The sequence below is a fragment of the Sciurus vulgaris genome (genome assembly GCF_902686455.1).
Source record: "Sciurus vulgaris genome assembly, chromosome: 2".
NCBI lineage: Eukaryota > Metazoa > Chordata > Mammalia > Rodentia > Sciuridae > Sciurus > Sciurus vulgaris.
The window spans coordinates 46,501,346-46,528,310 of NC_136462.1; the positions used below are offsets into that span (position 1 = coordinate 46,501,346).

The 26,965-nt window shown below is 39.4% G+C and overlaps 1 protein-coding gene across 4 annotated transcripts in view; it reads right to left on the minus strand.

Moving 5' to 3' along the window:
• Nucleotides 1–26,965, minus strand: part of PELI2 (pellino E3 ubiquitin protein ligase family member 2) — a 166,124-nt gene that overhangs the window by 68,867 nt on the left and 70,292 nt on the right. For 2 of the 4 annotated variants that reach the window (XM_079126307.1, XM_079126306.1), the window contains one exon: nucleotides 19,704–19,808. The exons of 1 other annotated variant lie outside the window; for it this stretch is intronic. In XM_079126307.1, coding sequence (XP_078982433.1) covers nucleotides 19,704–19,808 — 105 coding nt within the window. Of the gene's footprint in view, nucleotides 1–19,703; nucleotides 19,809–24,615; nucleotides 26,283–26,965 lie in introns of those variants that run through there. One more of the 4 variants, XM_079126308.1, reaches the window with a different exon arrangement.

Here is a 26,965-nt window from a genome sequence, read left to right on the forward strand (position 1 = left end):
CAATAACTGTCAACAGCTCCTGGCAAAGAGCCAACTGTCTGCTGGGTAAGTGAAGAAACTGAATTAGCTTTTTCAGGAGCCAGAAAACTGAGCCCTGTTGACATGAATCTTGATAGCAATGGAGCTCCAAACACATCCTCTGCCTACAGAGTTTTGTTCTTTTCTTGCCAGTGAATTAGGTTATAATGAACGCAATTACAACTGGTTTATAACAAACCACCTAGCAGTGTACACAGAAAAACTATCATCAAATGCATAAAACTCAGTTGCTACAACTAAGACAGAATTGTAATTTGACAAAAATGCTGTGAATTATGTGAAATATCTGCTTTTAGAAGAGACCTTGTTTGCAGCACAAAATAGCTTATGACTTGTTGAGAAAGTGTATGTATGTTTTACAAAATAACAGTGCAGCCTGAACATTCAACAATACTAGCCTACAATCTGTAGAACAAGTAGTTTAATATGCTTTTATAATAAACTGGGAAATGATGCTAGAGAACAAGACTGGGCATAGTGTAACTCTACAATTGGCTTAGAAAGTAGAAAATGAAACAGCAAAGAGCCTTAACAAATAATGCTGCAACCCCACGAGTGCAAATGACCTTGACAAGTTCCACCCCACCCCCAGTCAAGCACTCATACAATTGCAGTAAAATCTAAACCAAAAGAAAAAAAAAAAGATTAATTATGTCATAGGCACATAGAAAGCAAATGCATCAGCATATGGCTTTTGTTTTTGCCTTTCTATAATGTTGATTAAAGAATGAAGCAAAATTAATTGCTACCTTGAAAGCCTAGGGATGACATCTCTGCAACATATAAGCCAGATTAAGCAAATTCCTGAGAAGTACTGGCACACATTTCCCACATAAAAATAAAATTACAGCAATAGCTCCAATGTGATAAATAAATTTCACAGCATCATAGTGTGACATATGACAATAAAAAAATCTTCACAATTTCTATAAAACACAACGGTGTCATTATTTTGTGGTCACTTTATGTGTTTTAGGTTACTTACTGATGCTCAGGCATTAGGTACCTAAATTCTATACCACTGGTGATAGTGACAACATAGGACAGGCATCGTTAAGTAACAGTGAGTTCAGTTAAAAATTTATCTCAAAACTAGGCTACATTTCAAGATTCTGATCTTTTTCTTAAGACTTAGTGAATTTTGGAAATAACATGCCCCTGAATTCATGTGTTCTGCTACCAAAATATAGGGTTCAATTGAAATATTATCACATTTTTAATAGCAAATATGAATTTTCAACTACTGATTTAAGTTGTTTTGTTTCTGGTCACTTCTTTTTAGTCTTGATTCATGAACTAATCATGTTTCTAAAAAGCTAGAAATAAGCCATAAAGCTAGAAAATAAGGATTATTTCCTTCTACTTGCCTACTGAGAAAACCCAAAATCACATGAAAACACCACCAAAGTTATGTTTGCCTCAACACAATCAGCCGGTTTCCCCTCAGCTGGTTTTCCAGTGAGCTGTGTTTTGCTAGCAACAGTGCAGAAGGGTAACCACCCTTAAATGCCCTCTCCCCAAAGCCCCTGTGCTCATGAACAGGCTTTAGCCTGTAAGACATCATATTTCCTAGAGAGAAACACACTTCTGAAGAGAGAGCAGAAAATAATCCCAAGTGCTGGGTCTCAAGACTGATAAAGAGCTGTCTCACTGTCATCTACATTACCAAGCAAGAATGTTATGCAGATAATTATAATTGTGTGATTCATGAATGACATGTGTCAGCATCATGAAGCTAGGTAAAAAAAAAAAATCGATATTAATTACTGAAATCTCCTATTCTCAAATTATTAAGCAAGTGTCTATTAATTCCAAAACATAGGCTTAAGTGAAACAGTAACTAAAATGCCCAGCATCTCTCATTTTTTTTTTTTTTTTTTTTTTTTTTAAACAGGATGTTCTGGAGAGCACAAACCTATGCAGTCACCTCCTGGTCCTCAATGCTCTGCCACTGAGCTTCGGCAACCCTGCACTGTACTGTTGTGAAGTCCAGGAGGGTAACAGCTGTCTTAGCCTATCTCTCCCTAGAATCTTGCCCCAGAAGTCTAAAAGAACACCCCCATGCCGCATTCAAGGCATTAAATGTACACTTAATATTCCACCAAAAATGGAAGAGTATCTTTTGAATTCTGGAGGTCCTTGTGCTGCTATGTCCTCCAGCCCCTTTCAGGGCTGCCCCTGTCATTGAGCAGTTGCTTATTCCAAGTTTGGTTCTTTGTGGGACACACAGGTCCCACACCCTCTTCCCATCAAGGGAACAAAGAAACCACTTGATAAAAGTCTCCCCACTGGACGAGCTCAAGGCAAAGGCTAGGAGAGGAAGAAAAACTCAAAGTAAGGAGAGACTACCAGAGCAATGGTACCTAAATGCAAGTTATCATATCATTTGTAGGTACTGTAAAACAATGTTCCCCAAGCCTAACTAATCCAACTGGAGAACGCTGCCAACACCCAAAACTGAACTGAGAAAAGTAAGAGCATCCTTTCCTGTCCCAAATGCATCCCGGTACCTGTAAAACACAGCACAGGGTTCAATGCCTTCTGGTCCTCTCTCCAACCTCTCTAACTACCCTCCTTCCCTCAGAGTCGCAGGCTCCCACTCATCCAAGATGGGAAAACAAGATACATGTTTTGGCCTTGTATCACAAATAATTTAACAATATACTTCCCTGTGGGTCCCAGCTTGAGATCTGTGAGCTTTGCTGAATCATATCAGTGACATTAGTACAAGTCTTATAAATGAGCCTTTAAAAATTAACACACAGAAAAGGGCCAGAGATGTGGCTCAGTGGTTGAGATACCCAAGTTCAATTCCCAGAACAAAAAAAAAAAAAAAAAAATTAACACAAGGCACATATCTGTCATTCAGAAAACTGATAGGAAGTCAACTAAACAAACAGACCTGTGCTCCTTTCTGGCATCTTCCTACTCATTATCAATGCTGCTCACTCTGAGCCCCTCTCCTACTTCAATTCCAATCTCTTTATCACAGGTTTACCAATGTCACTCCAGCACATCTGTGCTCCCTCCATTCTAAAAACACACGACCATCACCAAAATTCCTCCCTTTAATGTCAAATCACCAAACTTCTTAGGGACAATAGTCCACACACTTCTTTAGCCTTTGCTCTCTTTTTTTGTTCTCTGTAATCTAGCATTTATTCCCCTCTCTGGTAACTGCCCTAAACTGCTCCACGGGTTTGTCTAATGCCTCCCTTCCTAAGTTTGGTCCTGTCTGTGAAATATTCTTCTCCCTGGGCTTCCAACAAGTTAATTCTGTTCTGCATTCTCTTCAGCCTCTACTGTGCAAAATGTGCCTGAGTCCAACAGATAAATGTAAAACAGAAATAAAAGTAATCCATAATAATTTTTTAAAAAACCTGTAACTTCATTCACAGTTGGTAGAAGAGAAAAGCTATCATTACTCAGGGGTTTTCTACTTCCTAGAGAGCCAATGAAGACATCTCCCACCCGGAGTTCATGTTCTTTACAATCCAAGCAGGCAGCCTGCTTGTATCACCTTCCAGTTTCAGGAATAATTCTTAAGACGGGCTAGAGTCAATAAGAGCAAAGGGCAATGACCCAAGGTCTGGGAAAAAGCCATCCACATCAGAGCCAGGACACTCTCAGGATGGACACACACAGCAGGTATAGAACAAAAGTCACCACCTGGGGGATCCAAGATGGCAGACTAGAGGGAGGCTGCGTTCCTTGTCGCTCCATAACTCTGGTTTCAAGCAGAGGATATCTGTTTCTTGGTGAGGCAGTTTTTGCTGCTTATCGATTCCCCGGTGTTTACCCCATTTGTCTGCTGTGATCACCTGCAGTCTGCCAGCATATTGATGCCTTTTTTTTTTTTAATTTTTTTTAAATTTTAATTAAAAATCATAAATTTACATAGGGCAATGTTGTTTGATTCATTTTGTTATTTTTTCCCTTCCCCCCCCCGACCCCTTTTCCCTCTATACATTCCTTTCTTCCTCCATTCTTACCACCCTCCTTATCCCTAACCCTAAACCTAACCCTAACCCTAACACTAACCCCTCCTACCCCCCCCATATGTCCTCATCCGCTTATCAGCGAGATCATTTGTCCTTTAGTTTTTTGAGATTGGCTTATCTCACTTAGCATGATATCCTCCAATTTCATCCATTTGCCTGCGAATGCCATAATTTTGTCATTCCTCATGGCGGAGTAATATTCCATTGTATATATATGCCACAGTTTCTTTATCCATTCATCAACTGAAGGGCATCTGGGTTGGTTCCACAATCTGGCTATAGTGAATTGAGCAGCTATGAACATTGATGTGGCTGTATCTCTGTAGTATGCTGATTTTAAGTCCTTTGGGTATAGGCCAAGGAGTGGGATAGCTGGGTCAAATGGTGGGTCCATTCCACGCTTTCTGAGGAATCTCCATACTGCTTTCCAGAGTGGCTGCATTAGTTTGCAACCCTACCAGCAATGGATGAGTGTATCTTTTTCCCCACATCCTCGCCAACACCTATTGTTGCTTCTGTTCTTGATAATCGCCATTCTACTTGGGGTGAGATGAAATCTTAGGGTAGTTTTGATTTGCATTTTTCTTATTACTAGAGATGTTGAACATTTTTTCATATATCTGTTAATTGCTTGTACATCTTCTTCTGTGAAGTGTCTGTTCATATCCTTAGCCCATTTGTTGAGTGGATTATTTGTATTCTTGGTGTAGAGTTTTTTGAGTTCTTTATAGATTCGGGACATTAGCGCTCTATCTGAAGTATGAGTGGCAAAGATATTCTCCCACTCTGTAGGCTCTCTCTTCACATTACTGATAGTTTCCTTTGCTGAGAGAAAGCTTTTTAGTTTGAATCTATCCCAGTTGTTGATTCTTGCTTTTATTTCTTGGGCTATGGGAGTCCTGTTAAGGAAGTCTGCTCCTAAGCCAACAAGTTGAAGGTTTGGACCTACTGTTTCTTCTATAAGATGCAGGGTCTCTGGTCTGATTCTGAGGTCCTTGATCTATTGTGAGTTGAGTTTTGTGCAGGGTGAGAGATAGGGGTTTAATTTCATTCTGTTGCATATGGTTTTCCAGTTTTCCCAGCACCATTTGTTGAAGAGGCTATCTTTTCTCCATTGCATATTTTTAGCCCCTTTGTCTAGTATGAGAAAATTGTATTTATCTGGGTTTGTGTCCGTGTCCTCTATTCTGTACCATTGATCTACCTGATATTGACGCCTTTTTTGAGTGCAGATTGCTCACTGTCAGGCGCCTATCATCCGCCGTTTGCCTGCCTCTGGCCAGTCCATCGCCTGCCTTACACCTATCCATCACCCAACGCACGAGGTTCCCCTCCCGATTGTCCGACAACAGTCAGCAAACTGATCGCCGACCGCCAGTCGAGCACCAGCTGCCTGCTGCTGCCTGGAAGTTCACTGTTACAGTACCTGCAGGTTTGATTACATGTGGCTGCCGCCATTTTGAGACAACAGCCAGGCCCCGTAGGACCCCTGGCCAGACTGATTGAGCCCCGTCTCCAGGATCCCTCAGCCGGACCGATCACTCCCTGCCTCTGGGGCCCTCACATCAACTGACTGCTCCCTGCTGCCAGGACCCCCAGACCAACTGACTGCACCCTATCACTGGGACCCCAGACCAACTGATTGCACCCGGCCTCCAGGATCCCACAACCACATCAAACACACCAGACCTCCAGGACCCCTGCCTGACCAACCGCATCCCGCCTCCAGGACCTCCAGCTGACCACGTCCACACCCTGAGCTGCAGCTCCCCATTTGCCCACATTTCAAAGCCAGAGCGGCCATCTTGGATAATCCTGGAAGCCTGAGCTCCGATCTTTAGGTGGGGCAAATCCCATCCTGAGACATCTGCTGGAGGCTTGAAGCTCATTGTTAGGTACCTCTCATGTATCAGGCTACTGAACACTGGGGGTTTCATTACTATATGACTGTTATACTGTAGATTTTCTTTTTTCTCCTTATAGAAAAAATTTAAGTTTTTATTTCTTTAATTTTCTTGCTCTCTCTTCCTTTTGTTTACCTGTTCCCTCAGAGTCTCTTTCTCCCTTTTTTGCATGCTAACATCCAATTTCATTTGATTACACTCTCACACCTTCTATTATCTAGAACTTCTGTACAGTCTTTTCTTATCCCATTAATAGCCACATTCTACATCCCTCTGCATCCTCTTTGTCCTCCATTAGAAACTGCAGACCTTATTGCAAATCTGTTTGTTTTACTGAAGATAAAACTCATTCTGTTTATTATGACAATTTTGTTATTGTCCTCATATAAGCTATTTGGTCTAGGATTGCATAGTGTCTGATTTGGGCACTTCTAATATTGATCTCCCCTTAAAGAAAGGGTTTTGGAAACCTATAGGGCCACTATAAGCCTATAGGGGGAAATCTACAATACCCCAGATCTGCACTGCTAGAGGGGAAGATACATGAACAACATGAAAAAACAAGGGAAGAAAATGATCCAAACAAATCTAGATTCTATAGTAATAGAATCCAATGACAGTATGTTAGAAGAAATGTCAGAAAAGGACTTCAGATTATACATGATTAAGATGATTCGTGAAGCAAAGGATGAGATAAAAGAGCAAAGGCAGGCAATGAATGATAATACCAATAAGCTGAAAGAGCACCTGCAGGAAGCAAAAGATCATTTCAACAAAGAGATAGAGATTCTCAAGAAAAAACCAAACTGAAATCCTTGAAATGAAGGAAACAATAAACCAAATAAAAAACTCAATGGAAAGCATCACCAACAGACTTGGAAGACAGAACCTCAGACAATGAAGACAAAATATTTAATCTTGAAAATAAAGTTGCCCAAACAAAGAAGATGGTAAGAAATCATGAACAGAATCTCCAAGAACTATGGGACATCATGAAAAGACCAAATTTAAGGATTATTGGGATTGAGGAAGGCACAGAGATACAAACCAAAGGAATGAACAACCTATTCAATGAAATAATATCAGAAAATTTCCCAAAGCTGAAGCATGAAATGGAAAATCAAATACAAGAGGCTTACAGAACACCAAATGCACAAAATCATAACAGATCCACATCAAGGCACATTATAATGAAAATGCCTAACATTCAAAATAAAGATAGGATTTTGAAGGCCGCGAGAGAAAAGCATCAGATTACATATAGAGGGAGACCAATACGGATAGCAGCTGACTTCTCAATCCAGACTCTAAAAGCTAGAAGGGCCTGGACCAACATATTTCAAGCTCTGAAAGAACATGGTTGCCAACCAAGAATCCTATACTCAGCAAAACTAACCTTGAGATTTGAAGATGAAATAAAATCCTTCCATGATAAACAAAAGTTTAAAGAATTTACAAATAGAAAGCCTGCACTACAGAATGTTCTCAACAAAATATCCCATGAGGAGGAAATGAAAAACAACAATGTAGGTCAGCAAAGGAAGGAACTACCTTAGAGAAAAACCACTCAAAGGAGAAACCAAGCCAACTTAAAAAACAAAAATAAGCCAAATGACTGGGAATACAAATCATTTCTCAATAATAACCCTGAACATTAATGGCCTAAACACATCAATCAAAACACATAGACTGGAAGAATGAATTAAAAAGAAAGACCCAACAATATGCTGCCTGAAAGAGACTCATCTCATAGAAAAAGACATCCACAGACTAAAGGTGAAAGGATGGGAAAAAACCTACCACGCACATGGACTCAGTAAAATAGCTGGGGTTTCCATTCTTATATCAGATAAAGTGGACTTCAAGCCAAAGTTTGTCAGAAGAGATAAAGAAGGACATTTCATACTGCTTAAGGGAACCATAAATAAGGAAGACATAATGATAGTAAATATTTATGCCCCAAACAATGGTGCATCCCTGTACATCAAACAAATCCCTCTCAATTTCAGGAATTGCATAGACCACAACACAATAATTCTGGGTGACTTTAACACACCACTGTCACCACTAGATAGATCTTTGAAACAAAAACCGAACAAAGAAACCACAGAACTCAATAACACAATCAATAACCTAGACTTAATAGACATATATAGAATATTCCATCCATCAACGAGCGGATACACTTTCTTCTCGGCAACACATGGAACCTTCTTGAAAATAGATCATATGTTATGCCACAAAGCAGCCCTTAGGAAATGCAAAAAAATAGAGATACTGCCTTGTGTTCTATCATATCATAATGGACTGAGAATAGAAATCAATGACAAAATAAAAAACAGAAATTACTCCAACACCTGGAGACTAAATAATATGCTATTGAATGAAACATGGATAACAGAAAACATCAGGGAGGAAATTAAAAAATTCTTAGAGGTCAATGAGAATGATGATACAACATATCAAAATCTCTGGGACACTATGAAAGCAGTACTAAGAGGAAAATTCATTGCATGGAGTGCATTCCAGAAAAGAATGAAAAGTCAACAACTAAATGACCTAACATTACAGCTCAAAGCCCTAGAAAAAGAAGAACAGAATAACAGCAAAAGTAGTAGAAGACAGGAAATAATTAAAATCAGAGCTGAAATCAATGAAATTGAAACAAAAGAAACAATTCAAAAAATTGACAAAACAAAAAGTTGGTTCTTTGAGAAAGTAAATAAAATAGTCAAACCCTTAGCCACACTAAGAAAGAGAAGGAGAGAGAAAACTCAAATTGCTAAAATTCATGATGAAAAGGAAATATCATGACAGACACCACTGAGATACATCACATAATTAGAAGCTACTTTGAAAAAATCTGTATTCCAGCAAAATAGATTCTACCGAAGACATTGACACCTTTCTAGAGACATATGCTCCTCCCAAACTGAACCAGGAGGACATACACAATTTAAACAGATCAATATCAAGCAATGAATTAGAAGAAGCCATTAAAAACCTACCATCCAAGAAAAGCCCAGGACCAGATGGATTCTCGGCCAAGTTGTACAAGACCTTCAAAGAAGATCTCATTCCAATACTTCTCAAAGTATTCCAGGAAATAGAAAAGGAGGGTACCCTACCAAACTCATTCTATGAAGCTAATATCACCCTCATTCCCAAACCAGGAAAAGACACATCAAGGAAAGAAATTGTTAGACCGATATCCTTGATGAATATATATGCAAAGATCCTTAACAAAATATTGGCAAACCATATCCAAAAGCATATTAAGAAAATTGTGCACCACGATCAAGTGGGGTTCATTCCTGGAATGCAAGGATGGTTTAACACCCATAAATCAATAAAAGTAATCCATCATTCATGTCAATAGACTTAAGGATAAGAATCATATGGTTATTTCAATTGACGTAGAAAAAGCATTCGACAAAATACAACACCCCTTCATGCTCAAAACACTAGAAAAAATAGGGATAGTAGGAACATACCTGAACATTGTAAAGGCTATGTATGCTAAGCCCATGGCCATCATCATTCTTAATGGAGAAAAACTGAAACCATTCCCTTTAAAAACGGGAACAAGACAGGGATGTCCTCTTTCACCACTTTTATTCAACACTGTCCTCGAAACTCTAGCCAGAGCAATTAGGCAGACTAAAGAAATTAAAGGGATACGAATAGGAAAACAGGAACTTAAGCTGTCACTATTTGTGGATGACATGATTCTATATTTAGAGGATCCAAAAAACTCCTCCAGAAAACTTCTAGAGGAAGTTGCTGAGAACATCAACGAATTCAGTAAAAGAGCAGGCTATAAAATCAGTATGCATCAATCTAAAGCATTTTTATATGCAAGTGACAAAACAGCTGAAAGGGAAAACAACTCCACTTGCAATAGCCTAAAAAAATAAAATAAAATACTTGGGCATCAATCTAATCAAAGAGGTAAAAGATCTCTACAATGAAAACTATAAAACATTGACGAAAGAAATTGAGGAAAACCTTAGAAGATGGAAAGATCTCCCATGTTCTTGGATAGGCAGAATTTAATATTGTCAAAATGGCCATACTACCAAAAGTGCTATACAGATTCAATGCAATTCCAATTAAAATCCCAATGATGTACCTTACAGAAATAGAGCAAGCAATCATGAAATTCATCTGGAAGAATAAGAAACCCAGAATAGCTAAAACAATCCTTAGCAGGAAGAGTGAACCAGGGGGTATTGCAATACCAGAACTTCAACTATACTACAAAGCAATAGTAACAAAAACGGCATGGTATTGGCACCAAAATAGACAGGTAGATCAATGGTACAGAATAGAGAACACGGACACAAACCCAAATAAATACAATTTTCTCATACTAGACAAAGGTGCCAAAAATATGCAATGGAGAAAAGATAGCCTCTTCAACAAATGGTGCTGGGAAAACTGGAAAACCATATGCAACAGAATGAAACTAAACCCCTATCTCTCACCCTGCACAAAAATCAACTCATAATGGATCAAGGACCTTGAAATCAGACCAGAGACTCTGCATCTTATAGAAGAAAAAGTAGGTCCAAATCTTTACCTTGTTGGCTTAGGATCAGACTTCCTTAACAGGACTCCCATAGCCCAAGAAATAAAAGCAAGAATCAACAACTGGGATAGATTCAAACTAAAAAGCTTTCCCTCAGCAAAGGAAACTATCAGTAACGTGAAGTGAGAGCCTACAGAGTGGGAGAATATCTTTGCCACTCATACTTCAGATAGAGCGCTAATTTCCAGAATATATAAAGAACTCAAAAAACTCTACAGGAAGAATACAAATAACCCAATCAACAAATGGGCTTAGGATATGAACAGACACTTCACAGAAGAAGATGTACAAGCAATCAACAAACATATGAAAAAATGTTCACCATCTTTAGTAATAAGAGAAATGCAAATCAAAACTGCACTAAGATTCCTTCTCACCCCAATTAGAATGGCGATTATCAAGAATACAAGCAACAATAGGTGTTGGAGAGGATGTGGGGGAAAAGGTACACTCATACATTGCTGGTGGGGATGCAAATTAGTGCAGCCACTCTAGAAAGCAGTGTGGAGATTCCTTAGAAAAATTGCAATGGACCCACCATTTGACCCAGATATCCCACTCCTCGGCCTATACCCAAAGGATTTAAAATCAGCATACTACAGAGATACAGCCACATCAATGTTCATAGCTGCTCAATTCACAATAGCCAGACTGTGGAACCAACCTAGATGTCCTTCAATTGATGAAAGGATAAAGAAACTATGATTGATATACATATATATATACACACACACACAATGGAATATTACTCAGGTATAAAGAATAATAAAATTATGGCATTTGCAGGCAAATGGATGAAATTGGAGAATATCATGCTGAGATAAGCCAATCTCAAAAATCCAAAAGACAAATGATCTCACTGATAAGCAGATGATGACACATAATGGGGGGTGGGAGGGGGCAAGAATGGAGGAAGGAGGAACTGTATGGAGGGAAAAGTGAGGTGAGAGGGGTGGGGGGGAAGGAAATAATAACAGAATGAATCAAACGTCATTACCCTATGTAAATATATGATTACGCAAATGGTATGCTGTTATTCCATGTACAAACAGAAACAACATGTATCCCATTTGTTTACAATAAAAATAAAATTAAAAAAAAAAAAAAGCCACCTCCTGACTTCCCTGCCTCTCTCCCCAGCCCCCAGCTGCAGTTGGCTGTTGACCTCAGCTTGAACAATCTTTAGCTGTGGCTCATGCCTCCCATGTCCTGTGGACAGGTGTGTGCTCAGTCTCCGAGTATGTGCCCAGACTATCCGTGTCCTGAAACAGCATCCAGGAGGCAAATGAGGAATTGTTAAAGGAAGACTGAAGAGCTTTGAAGAGTCATAATGATCTCTAGGACTGGTTCAGACACTTGTTAGATAGCTCAGCAGTGGAGCTTCCATCTGCCATCTTCAAAGTTAGAACCTCATCCCCCAAAAGAATAGCAAGGGGACAGCAACAAGGAAAGCCTCTTGCCCATCACCCTTCCTCATCTCCCATGTCTTCAACTCCCCACAGGAGCTTTAAGACTTGGGGATCTACTGAAAAATTGGACCCGGCAGAATTTATGGGAATTATTTAAAATATTATTTAAAATAACAAAAGTACAGCATAGGAGCTATGGAAAGCTAAACAGTGTAGGTTAGAACATGAAAAATCAGTCATGCTCGGGACCAAACAGTGGAAGAGTGGTTTGTACTGCTGGCTCTAGACACAGACCACCAACTAGCTTGGGACATATATTAATGTCTTAAGTAAACAATGTCTCTGTCCCATTTCTGCCTTGGCTGATTCCACCTTCTTGCTCTTTGGTGATATATACCTCACTGGGTTTTCCAATATGCTCTGCCCCAAATGGTGTTTACAGGGCTATTCCTAGCCTATAACAGGCTCTTCTTAAAATTTTTATGGTGGTGGGATTGAACTCAGGGTCTCAACATGGTAGAGCTAGGCAAGTGCTCTACCACTGAGCTACACCCCAGCTCCCATAACAGGCTCTTGGTAAGCTACTGCTGACTAAATAGAACTACCAGTCAGCTATTAATATCAGGCCTTTGATTTCAGTGCTCGACAACATTACACTCATTCCTAGGTGAAAAGCAACATGCACACTTTCATATGGGTTTTAAGTCTGGTCATGTAGATTACTATTAAAAAAAGAAGAGGTAATTTAGCTCAATCTACAGAAAAATTAAAATTAAAAAAATAAAGAGCCTATATTATAGTATTCTAACACCAACCCCCAACTTGCAATTCAGTCATCTGGCAACATTACCAGTTGAAAATAACACATTCAAAAATAACACATTTAATACTTTTATAACAAAATTTCTCTAAAACTGGTAAAGGTCAAATGTCTATCTAATTTATATTCACCCATCTATGTACCCCCCAAATTTTGATTTCTTACTAGATGCCAAGAACTATGATTAAGCATTGAAGATACAGATGTTAATAGAGTACATTCTTTATCTTAACAAAGTTCAAAAACATATCTGGAAAACACATACAATAAAATTAAAAGATGCTTTATAAGAAGGGCACAGTAAGAACCACGTGAGCATTTAACTCAGTTTATGGAGAAGGGGCAGGGAAGAGCTGGTAACTTCAGGACAGATGACACGGAGGTGACAGATCAAAATAAAGCTGTGACACCTCAACTCGGGAGTTTGGCCACCAGTCAGAAAAAAACAATCTCCTCATGACCCCATGATGACCTTCACGAAGGCCAGGGCCAGCCAGCCAGCCAGCCAGCCAGCAGCTATGCAACTGGCATCCTCAGAGTAACTGAAGATGCTTCAGGATGAGAGCTGCCTTCGCCGTTACCTCAAAGGAGGAAAATAATGGACAGAGGGGATGAAGTAAATGCCCAAGGTCCTCAGACTGTATCCATCCTTATGGTGTCTTCTCAGCCAGTTATGTACAGGATCAAGAATTGCAGGTGGGCTACAACCACTTCGGAACCACTTATAAATCCCACACATAATATGCTCAAAAAGCGTAGGGCATGCCCAAACTCTCTTGAGAGCTATTTAAGACCAAGGCCATGAGCAGTACCTAATGCCAAAAGCGATCGTACCAGTTATTTAATAGGCATTTTTAATTATTTAGAGAGAAAGGGGTTCACTTTTCCTTTATATGGGAGGGAAAACGTTCACAGGGCATGCAGAATAGCTAACTCCTGGCTCCTCTACTTACTGATCACAAGGCTCCAGACTGAAGACTGACCCCAGGTGTTGTCTGCTTGGCACTCCAAACCCTATCTACCATTATTGTAAACAGCTTCACCACACTTGATGGCCCTGACCTTTGCTTGTTTCACTATTTGCAAAGATGTTCACTCTATTCACCTATCTCTAAGGCCATTCTCTGGGACTCATCACTGTTTTTTGCAATACTTGGGATCGAACCCAGGACCTCACTCACACTAGGCAAATGCTCTACCACTGAGCTGTACTCCCAGCCCTTTTCTATTTTTATTTTGAGACAGGATCTTGCTAAGTTGCTGAGGCTGGCCTCAACTTGTGAGCCTCCAGCCTCAGTCTCCCAAGTTGTTGGGATTACAGTTGTGTGCCAGTTTTGCCTGATTTCATCGCCCCTTTATGGTGGAAATCTTACATTGAAATCAACAGGATCACAAGCTCCTATTTCAATTCTTTTACTTTGTAAATTCCACATTTGCTTTTGCAATTCATCAAGCCCTCCTTATTGATCTCTAGCATTTTCCATCTTATTTCTTCAAGATTTTATTTAAGAAAAGGATAGTAAAAAATCAAACCATAGTCCAAGAATTAAAATCAAATACAGAAGACCTGAACCCACCCCTTTTTCAACACTGATTTCCCCATCCCAGAGATATCCACTTTCAACTCTTGGAACTGTTTCTTTGGTTAATTAATTTTGTTATTCTAAACAGCATACTTTTCAAATTCAGACAGTACCCATAGATTGATCTCTTTTGCTCTACTTCCTGAACACACCCCTCCTTTATATTTTCTACATAAAGAAATATGTACATGCACATATTTCTTTTCATTCTTCCAACAGGGCTATACTACAATTTTTGGTTAAATCAATATTAATTTTGACAGTATTGTGACTACATTAACATTGGTCAAAGCCAAACCCTGCAGTAAACTATGACAAAATTTCCTTCCTTCAACTTTTTGTTTTACCTGGAATTTTACTTATCTTTTGATTTGCTTATTTTGTTTGTTATCAATAACTAATTAACCCCAACTCTCCTGTAAAAGTACAAATCTCTCTCAATATAGTTATATGCATTAGATAATACATTAGTTGCATTTTTATTTTTGTCTTTTGATACTCCTTCTCGCAAATAAAATTTGGGTCTACTGCTCTAACCTGGACAGACTGTTCTCTAGGTCTGCTCGCCAGCTTCTATCCTGGGATTCCCTTCATCTTCCCTTTGTTTCTCCCTTGTGTAGAATGTTCCCTGGACCCCATGCATTCCCTCCTCCCCCATTTAGATATAATCCACCTTTTACAGAGCAGTGACATTTTTACATCTCATATTAGAGGATATCTTCATTTTATCCTCATACTTGATCAGAAATTTGGCAAGAAACACAATCTTAGGCTGGAAATCATTTCTATTCACAATTTTGAAAACACTGCTTCACAGCGTTGCTGGTGAGAGGACTTTCTAATTCCTGGCCCTTTATGTGTGATGAGTTTCTCTCTGGAGGCTATTAGGACTCTTTATCTGAATTTATTCTGAATTTTACAATTATATGCCTTTTTGTGGCTCTTTCTTCAGTTTTTCTGTTGGGCTCTTAGTATTAAAACTGGAGATTCGTTTAATTGGTTCTGAGATATTTTATCTCATTTTATTCTACTATTCTTTGTTAACTTTGTTCTTCTTACTTTGCTCTTAGTTTGTACTAACTTAATGTTAGACTTCCTGGATTGATCCTCTAATTTTTAATTTTCCTTCTTAATTTCCTCACTTTGTTTTTGTGTTCTACACTCTAAGACATAGTTTTACTTTATGTTCTAAACCTTTGATTGATTGATTTTATGCTGGTATTATACTTTTCCCCAATATTTTATCTTTAAAAACCTCAAAACTAAAAAAAAAAAAAAATATTATGATAAATAACTATTCTGAACAATTTTCAACTATCCATTGTGAACATTTTACTACATCTGCTCTCTTTCTATAAATGTATCTTTTCTTTATGGTCAATTTGAAATGTGACATTTCACTACTAAATACTTTAGATTGCTTCTAAGAGCAAGGATACTTGCATAACCACAATAACATTACACCTTCAGAAATTTAACAATAATAGTATCTATTTTACAGATTGAATCAAATTTCCCCAGTAATGGCCATATCACTTTTGTCCCCCCCAATCGAGGATATGATTATGCTTTTTATTTCTCTGCCTCCTCTCCTCATCTCCCTTCATCTGGTATAAATCACTGAGGATTCCCTACAGCTTCTGACTCCCTTGACGTATTGATGTCTCATTTCTTTGAACTAGAGGTAAACCTAAGGGTTAGTGAGGATCTTCCCTGATCTTTGCTCCTCCAAATTATTTGGTAAGCATCTACTTCCCTGTATTAAATCTTTTTAAGTTTTAAATATTCAGATCATTGGTTCTCAAACTTTTTAGTTTTAAGACTTGTTTACATTCTCTAAAACTATTGAAAAATCCCCAAAAGTTTCTGTTCATGTATTGTATCTATAGAGGCATTTGCCATATCATAAATTAAAACCGAAAATTTTTAAATATTCATTAATTCACTTAATAATAGTAATATCACAAAATATTTTATGAGAACAATCCTCTATTTCCAATATGAAAAAATTTTCAGAAATGAGATATTGCTTTACATTTTTGCAAATCTCTTCAATGTTTGTGTGTGGCTGGATTCTTACATCTGCTTCTGTACTGAATCTGTTGTGATACATCAGTTTGGCTGAAGAACACGAAGGAAACCTAGCCTTCCATAGATAAGTAGATAAAAAAACCGAGAATTTTAATAGCCTTTTCAGATAATTACAGACACTTCTCTGATACTACACTAAAACTTAACAACCAGTCATTTCTTAAAGGCTAGCTACAATGTGGAATCTCAAACTATAGCAATGAGAGTTTCTTATGCGGTAGTATCAAAATCCATTGGTCTAATTTTTACACTGAATGGATATTTTAACTATGTATGATTCTGTAACATCATGCATTGGTCATTTGGGAAATAGCTCCCAGAATTATATAGATATTCCAAATGATGACACTTTTCATTATATATATCAAAAGTTCATATTTATTAATATCACCACCATCCTCATCAGAATTTTAATTACTGGAAACTGTCAAGTTCTGGGTAGCAGATTCAAGTTTTCCAACATCCTAATTTTTGCTTGAAAGCTAGATCATAATATTGACAACAAAAATCCTCCGTAGTTTCCCTTGGGTTGCTAAATACTCAAGTCTGAATAACTTTATTTATCGTTCTTTCAGATAAAAATGGTGCTCTATGAAAGTGGTCAGTGCAACCTATAAGCCAAACAATTGCACAAATGCTTTTCTTAGAGATACCGCTCATGCTTTGTTATATGACAGAAGTTCTGTGTATATACATCCCACTTCATCATGCAAAACATAAAGATGTGTATTCAAGGGTAGAAGTTAAATAAAAATAATGTGTACTGCTTCAACAAGTGAAAATGCATTTTTTAAAACTGCAGGTGCTTTGTGGCAATAAAGAACAAAATGCTACACCTTGGAGCCACTACACTGATTCGTGCTAAAGTGCCAGCAGTTTTACCCACCATTGCTTCTGAACCATTAGTGCAAATGTCAACACAGGGAGAAAGTAAAATGCAACAGTCATCTAACAGCCCTCCTTTCCCTACATCTTCCAAGCAAATGGAAATATTTTTAATTCTTGGAGCAAACTTGCTGTGCCTATTTGAACAATTGCTTCCCTCTGTTCCTTCCCCTCCTACCCCACCTTAATTTATTTTCCAGGTCTTGAACGTCATCTCTTCTGCAAAGCCCTCTCCACCTCCCTGAGATGAGGTCAGGTGCCCTCCCAGGAACTTCCATGGCACTTGTCTGCTGTGGTGAGTGGGCCTGAGCAGGAGCCAGGAGACGCTCGCTTTCCCAGTGGCGCCTGCACCCATCCTGGCAAGCACACAAGAAGGATTAGGCTGACTCCTAACTGTTGAACCTCTCTCTATAAAACTGGCTCATGCACCTTGATAATACAGCACTTTGCCATCTTGTCCCATGAAAGAGGAATCTGACTTTTATCATGCAACAATCAGAATTTTCTATTTTCCTTTTGAGTCCCAGTTTGAATGCCTGGCGACTTCCAATGTGCCTGTCATTCGGATAAACGTCCAAGGGTTCGTATACAATAGCCAGGTCCGTAAGATGCCTGAAGGCACCAAGGTCCTCTCCTGGGCAGGGCTGTGCTCTGTACTAGCAGTCCCTGCCAATGCAGGTCTCCCTACCTTCTGGCCACATAGAAAAGCCTCAGCTGTCTTTTGACAGTTCCCACCCCTTTTAGCCTATAGCTGGTGCTGAACCCCAACCCCACCCACTTTCTGTTTCTAATACATCCAATAATACTGGTGGTAATTCTGACATTTTTTTCTGGAATCTCCTATAAAGTTACAATCCCTTGAGGGTAGTGAGCATAATATCCCCAGTACCTACCATAGTACCTGGCACAAGCAGGTGCCCAAAAAATATCTACTGAAGCAATTAATTTAGAAAAAGTATATAAGTTCTCAGCACAGTGACTGGGACACAGTCAGTAGTCCATAGGGAAGCTGTTCTGATTCTGATGAGATGACAATTACAAGAATGTTAGGGTTTATGCAGAGAATAGTAATTTTTTGCTCTACTGGCCTTGTTGGCAATGTGTAAAGTATATTATTTATTAGGATCTAACAATCCGAGCATGTGTCTAAGGGCAATGAGAAATGATGTGATTCATGAATCTTAAGGCCCTGTGCTCACTCTGCTCTTGGGTAGTAATTTGTGTTATTAATTTCTGTCTCCCCAGGATTTCACTGCAGAATTACAATTCAACAGCCATGTAATCACTGAAAACTAAGGGTCTTATTTGATAACTTTTTGAGCACACTGGATGAGGCACAGCCAACCCACTTTCGGGAACAGCAAGTCATTCTCACATAACATGCAGCAAATCCCCCTGAGGATAATACCAGCAAGTTTAATAAAAGGAGTGGCAGTGATCTTGGAATTCAGAAAACACTTGACAGAGTTCCATATCAAAGGTTAACAGCCAGTGCATGAGAGCCATACGCTGAGAGGGAAATTGGTATTAGATTGATAAAACACCAACAGCAGGAAACAAAGGAAATGTTCAAGGAGGAAAGAGAAAAGTCACAGAATACTGCAAGGACTGGTGAAAAGTCCAGGGTTTTGATGTTATTTTAAAACATCTGAAGGGGAAACACTGTTTTCTAGGGATGTAGAACCATTAGCAAAACAAAGTGGCCCTTTGTGGAAAATCAGAAGCAAAAAACGTCACATCCAGCCTAACACATTAAGAGTCATTTACTGCACTCTGAAATGACAACTTTCTGGAACACTTGGTGTTATCAAAACAGTGAAGTTAAACTGGAAGGAAACTCTCAAAGGACTTACAAAATATGATCCATTTGGCGAAGGAAACTTTGTAGGTGGGATGAGGTGGAAGAAATACTTTCATCAACTTAGAATAACTTGATTATTTTTCCTTCAATGGGAAATGGAAGGATGATATGCAAAACCCATTTTCGTTTTCTTCCCCGCCTGCCCAGTACTGAGGATTATATCCAGGAGTGCTCTACCACTAAGCTACATCCCCAGTCTTTCACTTAAATTTTGAGACAGGGTCCTACTAAGTTGCCCAGGCTGTCCCTGAATTTGTGACCTTCCTGGGTGAGCCTCCCAAATAGCTGGGATTTCAGGAAGGCATGCACATAGATTCCAATATAACTTTTCTTCCTTGATTAAGTCTAGGAATGAGTCACAACTCATCTTTTGATCAAGTAAAGGCAAGTAATTGGAGGCACTGACCCCATAATAAGGAGATGAGAAAGTTCCTGAGGTTACCATTTGTTCTAATTAGGTCACCTTCCTACTGCAAATACCCTAGTAAATGAAGTGTGTCAGTCACTTCAGTACTCAACCTTTTCAAACAACAGTGTATGTGTGAATTTCTGCCACTCTTCCTGCTGGGAAGCATCACTGGAAAGCTGATTGCTGCTGTTTGGATGGTTATCTGTGATCTTTTCCTGCATCAAAATAATGGTTACTGATTAGTTCACAGGAAAAAAAAAAAAAATCCAACTTTCCAGTTATCCCTTAAATACCCATGATACTTTGGACAGCCTTTTATTCCAAGTGCATTTAATTAATTACCCTCTTCCCCTTCCAAACTACTTTCTAACTCTAGGATGTGGCATCCAATCTGGAGTCAGATGTGTACAACAGGAGGTTCTCTGGGCATGGGTGTCCTGCAAACCCACCAAAGGGCTTTGAGGCACCCCCTTGGAACCATGCTATGTTTTGCAAGAGCACCTATCATGTCATGCCTCCACATGAATACTATCTGAAGGAACAGATTTCACTTACTTTCAAAATCATGGAATGTTTTTTCTTGTAAATATTCACTTTAACATCCTACTGAGTCAACACCCTCACCTGCCCTCCTGTTCCAGCAGGAATTTTATGCTTCCTCAGGCCAGTTCTGACTAAGCTCCAGCCACTCGCCCCGCTGTCTTCTCTAGGATCCTGCCCAGTCCATTGCCCCCTCTTTTTTCCCACCTCCCCATCTCCACAGGCCCACCACCTTCCATGCTGAAGGATGCTCAAGACTCTCCATATTAAAACACGTCTATGAATGCACCCTTGACTCTACTTCCACACCATTCCCACTCTCAGCTACTCAGACTGCCTGGCTTCCTGTGCTCTGCCTCCTCTTCCCCATCTGCTTACCGTTCACTCAGTCTAGTGTGTACCAGCACCAACCAGCACTCTGTGTCTCCCTCACACTGGGGAAGCTAATGGGCTCCCTCAGTCCTGTCTTGCTTGGTCTCTTGCAGTTCCAGTCTGCTACCTACTCCCTGCCTGGCCTGGGCACCCCGGGTTCTCTCCCTGCCCTCTGGGCTCTAACTCACAGGCGCTTCCCTCTCCATCAGGCCCTAACTACACCAGTCTTCTCTGCACTGTCTAAAAGCTCTTCCAGGGGAGCTCATTCTCTCCAAATACCACCTGCATGCCAGAAACTCCCCAATTCTACCCAAACCTCACTTCTGGGCTCCAGACCCATATATATTAGAGCCTTCTGAATTCCAGCACTTGCAGGTCTCACAAATACCTCAAATTCAGCATATCCAAAACTGAAACCAACTTCTGCCCTCTTCTGCCCCAAACTCAAAGACCATGGGTCTCCCGCAGGACTCACAGTGTGCCTCCCCTTCCTCAAACCGGAAGCATGGCATCATCCTAGCCTTCTTGCTCTCTTATCCACCACGTTCAACTAGCCTGAGGACTGGGCCAAGCACCCAGATTAATCCACTATGTGAACATCACTCTAAGCTGTTCACGGCTCTCTGTTTTCATTTCACTAACCTAGTCTACACCATCACATCCCCTGGATAACAATTCTAATGCATCGCCAGGTATTCACCAACTTTTAGAATACCACCTGTTCTAAAATGGAAGGTGAATGCATGGGTCAGTCTCCTGTTGAGAGCCTTCCAGTGCCTGCCTGATGCCCAGGCTGAGGAGTCCTTCTGGGAGCTCGGCACTATTTCCTGCTCTGGTCTCTATCTGACCCCTTCTGGATGCAGGAATTGCTCATCCTCTCCTGATACAGGGCTTCGCCTCCATCCTCCAGTCTCCTGTCCAACTCCCAATTCAGCACAGTTAACTCTTTCTTTCAGGATACTTAACTGTCTTTAAGCCAGTTCCCTCTACACTTCAGAGTAGGGTGAGAGCCACTGTTATATACAGCCGTAATCCCTTTCCAAAACAGCTGCCATGATAACTTATATACACTTACACTGGGCTTCCAGGCTGACTAGGATGGCGGGTTCTACCTTGCTCACAAGCACCTGGGCACCCTTAGCAAGTACTTCATAAATCTTTGTTTAATAAATTATAAAGCCAGTAAATGCCCTCACAAACATCATGGTTTAACTATTGCATTTCATTCTGAATCATTGCTTTGTCCTTCATTGTTCAACTCTGAAAAATTAATGTTTTCATAATAATGTCCAGAATGTTCACAGAGACATCCATATGCAAATAATGTACATGCACACATTTTATATGTACACACAGAGAAAAAGATATATGTGCACAACATGCTTTTTGGGGGGCAGGACTATTTCAGCATAAGTTGCAGACATTATTTCACTGCTATATATTCCAGCAGCTTCCTACATAATCATAATACCATTATCACACCTAAGAAATTAACCTTCATACAATTATAATATACTTTATTCCACATTCCAACTTTCTCAATCATTTTTAAAAATGCACTGCAGTGGGATTTTTTTAAAACCCAGGATCCAAGGAATGCTCGCACACAGCACGTGGTTGAACTGTCTCTTCGATTTCCTTTAATGAAGAACGGTCATTCTACCTTTTATTTTTATTTAGCACTTTGGTCTTCCATGACGGCCGGTTTTGAAGAGCTCAGGCCAGCAGTCTTGCAGACTGCTGCCTGGTCTGCATTTGTCTGGCTGTACTGTGACATCTGATTCAGGTCACAGATATCGTTAATGACATTTTGTGTATGATGCTGTGGACTTCGCACTGCAGCACATCAGAAGCCACATTCCCCAAAAGACACAGTCTTGTTCCTACTCAGTCCTACTGCAACTAAGCCCAGACTGCAGGAGCCCCACTCCTTCCCTGCACCCAGGTTTCAGCTGGCCCTCCATGTGAACAGATACCCAAGTATCATCAGGTGATTAGGAAAGTCCCAGTGAGAGAGAGGGAGCGAGCAGGAAGCTGGCTGTGAGCAGACCAGGAGTGAGGCTGCAGGAGGGCTGTCTCCACAGAAAAAGAGAGCTGACAGATCACAGGGGAGTCTGACTGCGCTAAGGGAAATTTATACTTCTGTGGGACAAGAGGTATGAAGCCATATTTCTGTGTTAGACCATCTTATACAGCCCCAGCTGAATGACCTTAACTCTGTTTAGGCTGTGGGCTCTGGAGACCTGGCATGTAACCTCACTGGCAGGTAACCACCAGGCATTTCATGTATCTCTCTGCCTGGGTTTCTTCATCTATCATATGGAATAACCTCACTGGGTTGTGAGAATAAACGAGTTGGCACATGTTAAGTGCTAGAACAGTATTCTAGCACATGGTTCATGTTCAATGCATTTCTGTAGTCATGGTGAGCTATTAATATTAATAACTGGTTAAGAAGCTCTTTTAATTTTAAAATGACTTGAACCACGAGGACTTAACCTTTGTAGAAAAACGAATGTATACTGATTGACCATGGATGAGATTTCTGTAAACAGGGAGCTGAATTCTTGGTTAAATATTCCTTACTGTATCTGTAAATCCAGTGCAACTGAACCACCCACTAAGAGCAAAAGTGTAGCAGTTCAAAAGCAGCCCTTCACCTTGCTCTGAAATCAAGTAGATGAGAGACTAAGAGAGCAGAATGGCTTCAGGTAGAGTTTGACAACACAATTCAACCACATTATACAGGCAGTATTTTTTCTTTCTTCAAAAATAATAGGGCTGGGAAGATAGCTCAGCTGGTAGAGTGCTTGTCTCGCAAGCCCAAGGCCCTGAGTTTAATCCCCAGTACCACACACACACAAAAAATAATAATAATATATACATGGAAGGCCCTTAAAATGTTAGTTGAATGCATGAAAATCCTCTGTTCACAGAAACACCAACTTAAGAGTACTACTGCTACACTTTTTAAAATACCTCCCTCTTTCCTGAATAACCAGTCTCTATGGGTACATTGTTGTTCCAAGACGCTGGGAAAAATGACTACCACAGTAAGTGAAAGGTGGCTTTCAGGCCTGCTTAAAGAAAAAAAAAATACTATGTCCCAGTTTCTAGTTAATCCTTCTGTCTTCTACACTTCTCCTAAATAAAAATCTCATGGAAAAACAACCAGCAAACTCAGAATCATCCTTTGATAGGATAATGAAATGTGAAGAACTGCATGGAAGTGGGACTTATTTACAGTCGCACTTTATGGCATCCTTGGAGCGAGTAGATCATCTGTCTGGAGCCATATCATAGTAGGGAGCAAGTTCCAGGCTTCCAAATTCACAGGCCAGTGCTCTTCTTTGGGTTCACATTTCAAGACCAATTCTTAAGGTTATTTTAATTGGTGTTTTATGCCTACATCAAAAGAATTTTAATATTAAAGATGACTGTGCATGCCTTTTGATGTAAGAAAAGAAGACCTATGAAATCCAAATGACTTGTGAAATCTTTAGACAGTTTCACTGAATAATGATCACTAATGGCTTTTAGATCACACAAAACCCATGAGCTAAACATATTTGTTTGAAACACAAAGGTAAGATGATTAACAACAAAGCCAGAGTTCTGCTAAGTCCTACTATAATATCAAAAACTAGTCTGAAAGTAACTTTAATAAGGAGGTGTCTGAGTCAGGAATTTAGTTACTAAAACAAAGAATCATCTTTGCCTAAACTGTAAGACTGGTTGCTTACAAGCATTAGCAGTCCAAAAATCAAAAATTCAATTTTTCAATGCATGTGTATGTATCTTTGGTTGAATGGTGGTTCTATTGATAACTTTCCCACCTTTTAATAAGATTTCTTTCCTTCTAAAGGCATATTTTCCAGTCTGGGCAATACTTTTATTACTTGCATGGAAACAGAAGAGTGTGGCAGTTATGAAAGCAGGCTTGGGTCAGAAAGACCCAGACTTGAGTCTCCACTCCACCTTTCCCCAGCTGTGTGACCTTAACTGAATCAACTCAGATTCCTCACTGGAAAAATAGAAATGACAAAATCCCTACTTCACATTGTTGTGAGGAAAAATAATGAAATACATGAAAAGCTCTTGGCACAATACCTGGCAGGAGCAGCACTCAATGAAGGCATTCTCATTATTATTATGGCATATGGGTGAGAGTAGTACACAAAAGTCAAAAGAAACGCATCCCGTTTTCCTCAAATAACAACAACAATAAATATTTGAAAAATGCAACATGATCCAAATCACCAAGAATAGAAACATTTTAAGGCCTTGAATTGTGGCACTAACTCATTGCTCTGTTTGGTAGCATTCTTCATTAATTACTCAAGACTGCAGAGTTCCAGAAAACCTAAACTTGATACTGACCTGTCTACCAGCTGAACACACCTGGAACTACTACCACTCTGTAAGGCAGAGGACTTTCTCTAGTGACCTGGAAGACTTCTACCAGGTGCACTCAATCAACATCAAGTCAGCAAAGATCTCTCAAGCACCAACTATATATGGCATGCCCCTAAACAGAACCTGCAGCACAACTTGATTAAATCCCTGGATCCTGGCAAGCGGAGTGAAAACTATACATAAACACTGAAAAAATACCTCATTGGTTTATCATGATGTTCTTATAAATTTAATTTCCAAAAAACTTTTATCTGTCTATACAATGAGTAGGGTTTGTTTCTAAATCTGGCTGAATATGCTGTTTCGGTCAGCTTTTTTGTTGCTGTGACCAAAGACCTGACAAGAAAACATGGAGGAGGAAAAGTGTATTTGGGCTCATGGTTTTAGAGGGTCATTCCGTAGTCAACCAATTCCATACCTTTAAGCCCAAGGTGAGGCGGAACATCATGGAAGAAGGCCATGGCAGAGGAAAGTAGTTCAGGAAATGGCAATAGGAAGAGAGAGACCTCCACTCACTAGAAACAAAATATAAACCCCCAAAGCAAGTCCACAGTTACTGACCTCCCTCCAGTCATAGGCTACCTGCCTATAGTTACTGCCCAGTTAATCCATATCAGTGAAATTCAGTCACTGATTAGGTTAAGGTTATTATAACCCAACCATTTCACCTCTGAAAAACTTTGCATTGACACACAAGCTTTTGGGGGACGTCTCATATCCAAACCGTAACATATGCCAAAATGGCCATTAAACTTAATTATAAGGGGAATTTCACTCTGACTTGCTAGTTATAAACTTTGGTTCATTGCTATTCACACTCTGAGAAATCAACAAGAAGAACCATGAAGCACTGGGTGAACTTAATTAATGTGTTATTTTAAATATATTCTTCCTTTTTAATATTCCCAATAATAAAGAACAATTTTTCATTACATTTGGGAATCTACCACCTGTGATCAGTGGGACACTTTCAGTTGCATAGTTCTTTGTTCTTTAACTGAACTCTGTCGCAGCAGCAACATACGAAGAGAAGTGACGCAGCTAAAATGTCTCTCATATAAACACAAACAGAACAGAATTAAGAGGCTACCAGGGCCCAGGCAGCACTGCTGCATTCATTTTCCAAACATGGATATGTGGAGACATCCAGGACAGTCACTCAGATGACTCAGAAGCATCATGTGATCCCTCTCATGAAAAAGACTTTGGGCAGCAACATAGAAAATTTGGCTCACATATGACTGTAATAAAATTATTTTTGTTTAGAGAATTATTGTAGGATGAGTGGGAAGAGATCTGAGCTAAAACAAATAAAATTTAAGAAAATAAATAATAGTAGAAAAAAGCAAAGTCAAAATCTGCCTTTCTGAAAATGAGTAAAAAGTATCTAAGCAAAAAAAAGAAAAAAGTTAAAGAGAAAAGACTACACAATATTAGGAATAGAAAAAGTGATGTGATTATAGACATGGATAATTGTGTTTAATATAACTTAGTAAATGCAAAGATTTTCTAACAAAATATAAATTAACCAAAAGACAAAAACCAAATTTGCAAAAATAGCCAGAAAACAAGAATCACTAACTATATGCATGGATATTTAAAAATCAATAGCATGTCTTATTACCAAAAACAAAATCTATAAAACATAATAACTTAAAAAACAGAAATACTTTGTTTGCAATCATAACCATTAGTTATCTAAATCGTTTTAAATATATGGAAGATCTCTATGGACTAAAGGTTTATTTAAAATCATAAAAGATGACCTACAGATCAAGTTAATAGATTCAATACCATACAATTTTCCCCAAAATTGATCTACAAATTACATGCAATTCCCATCAAAACTGGAACATGCTTTTTGCTAAGATCTGGCAATTTGATCCTAGAGTTCGCATAGAGAAAAAAGTCAAGAATCATCAAGAAATTCCTGAAGAACGAGGTGGGTGGGACTGCTCTGACCAGACATGAATGTGGCATTGATTGGTTCAGGGACAAACAGACCAATGGAAGAGAACAGAGAGTTTTACATGTGGGTTCTCAT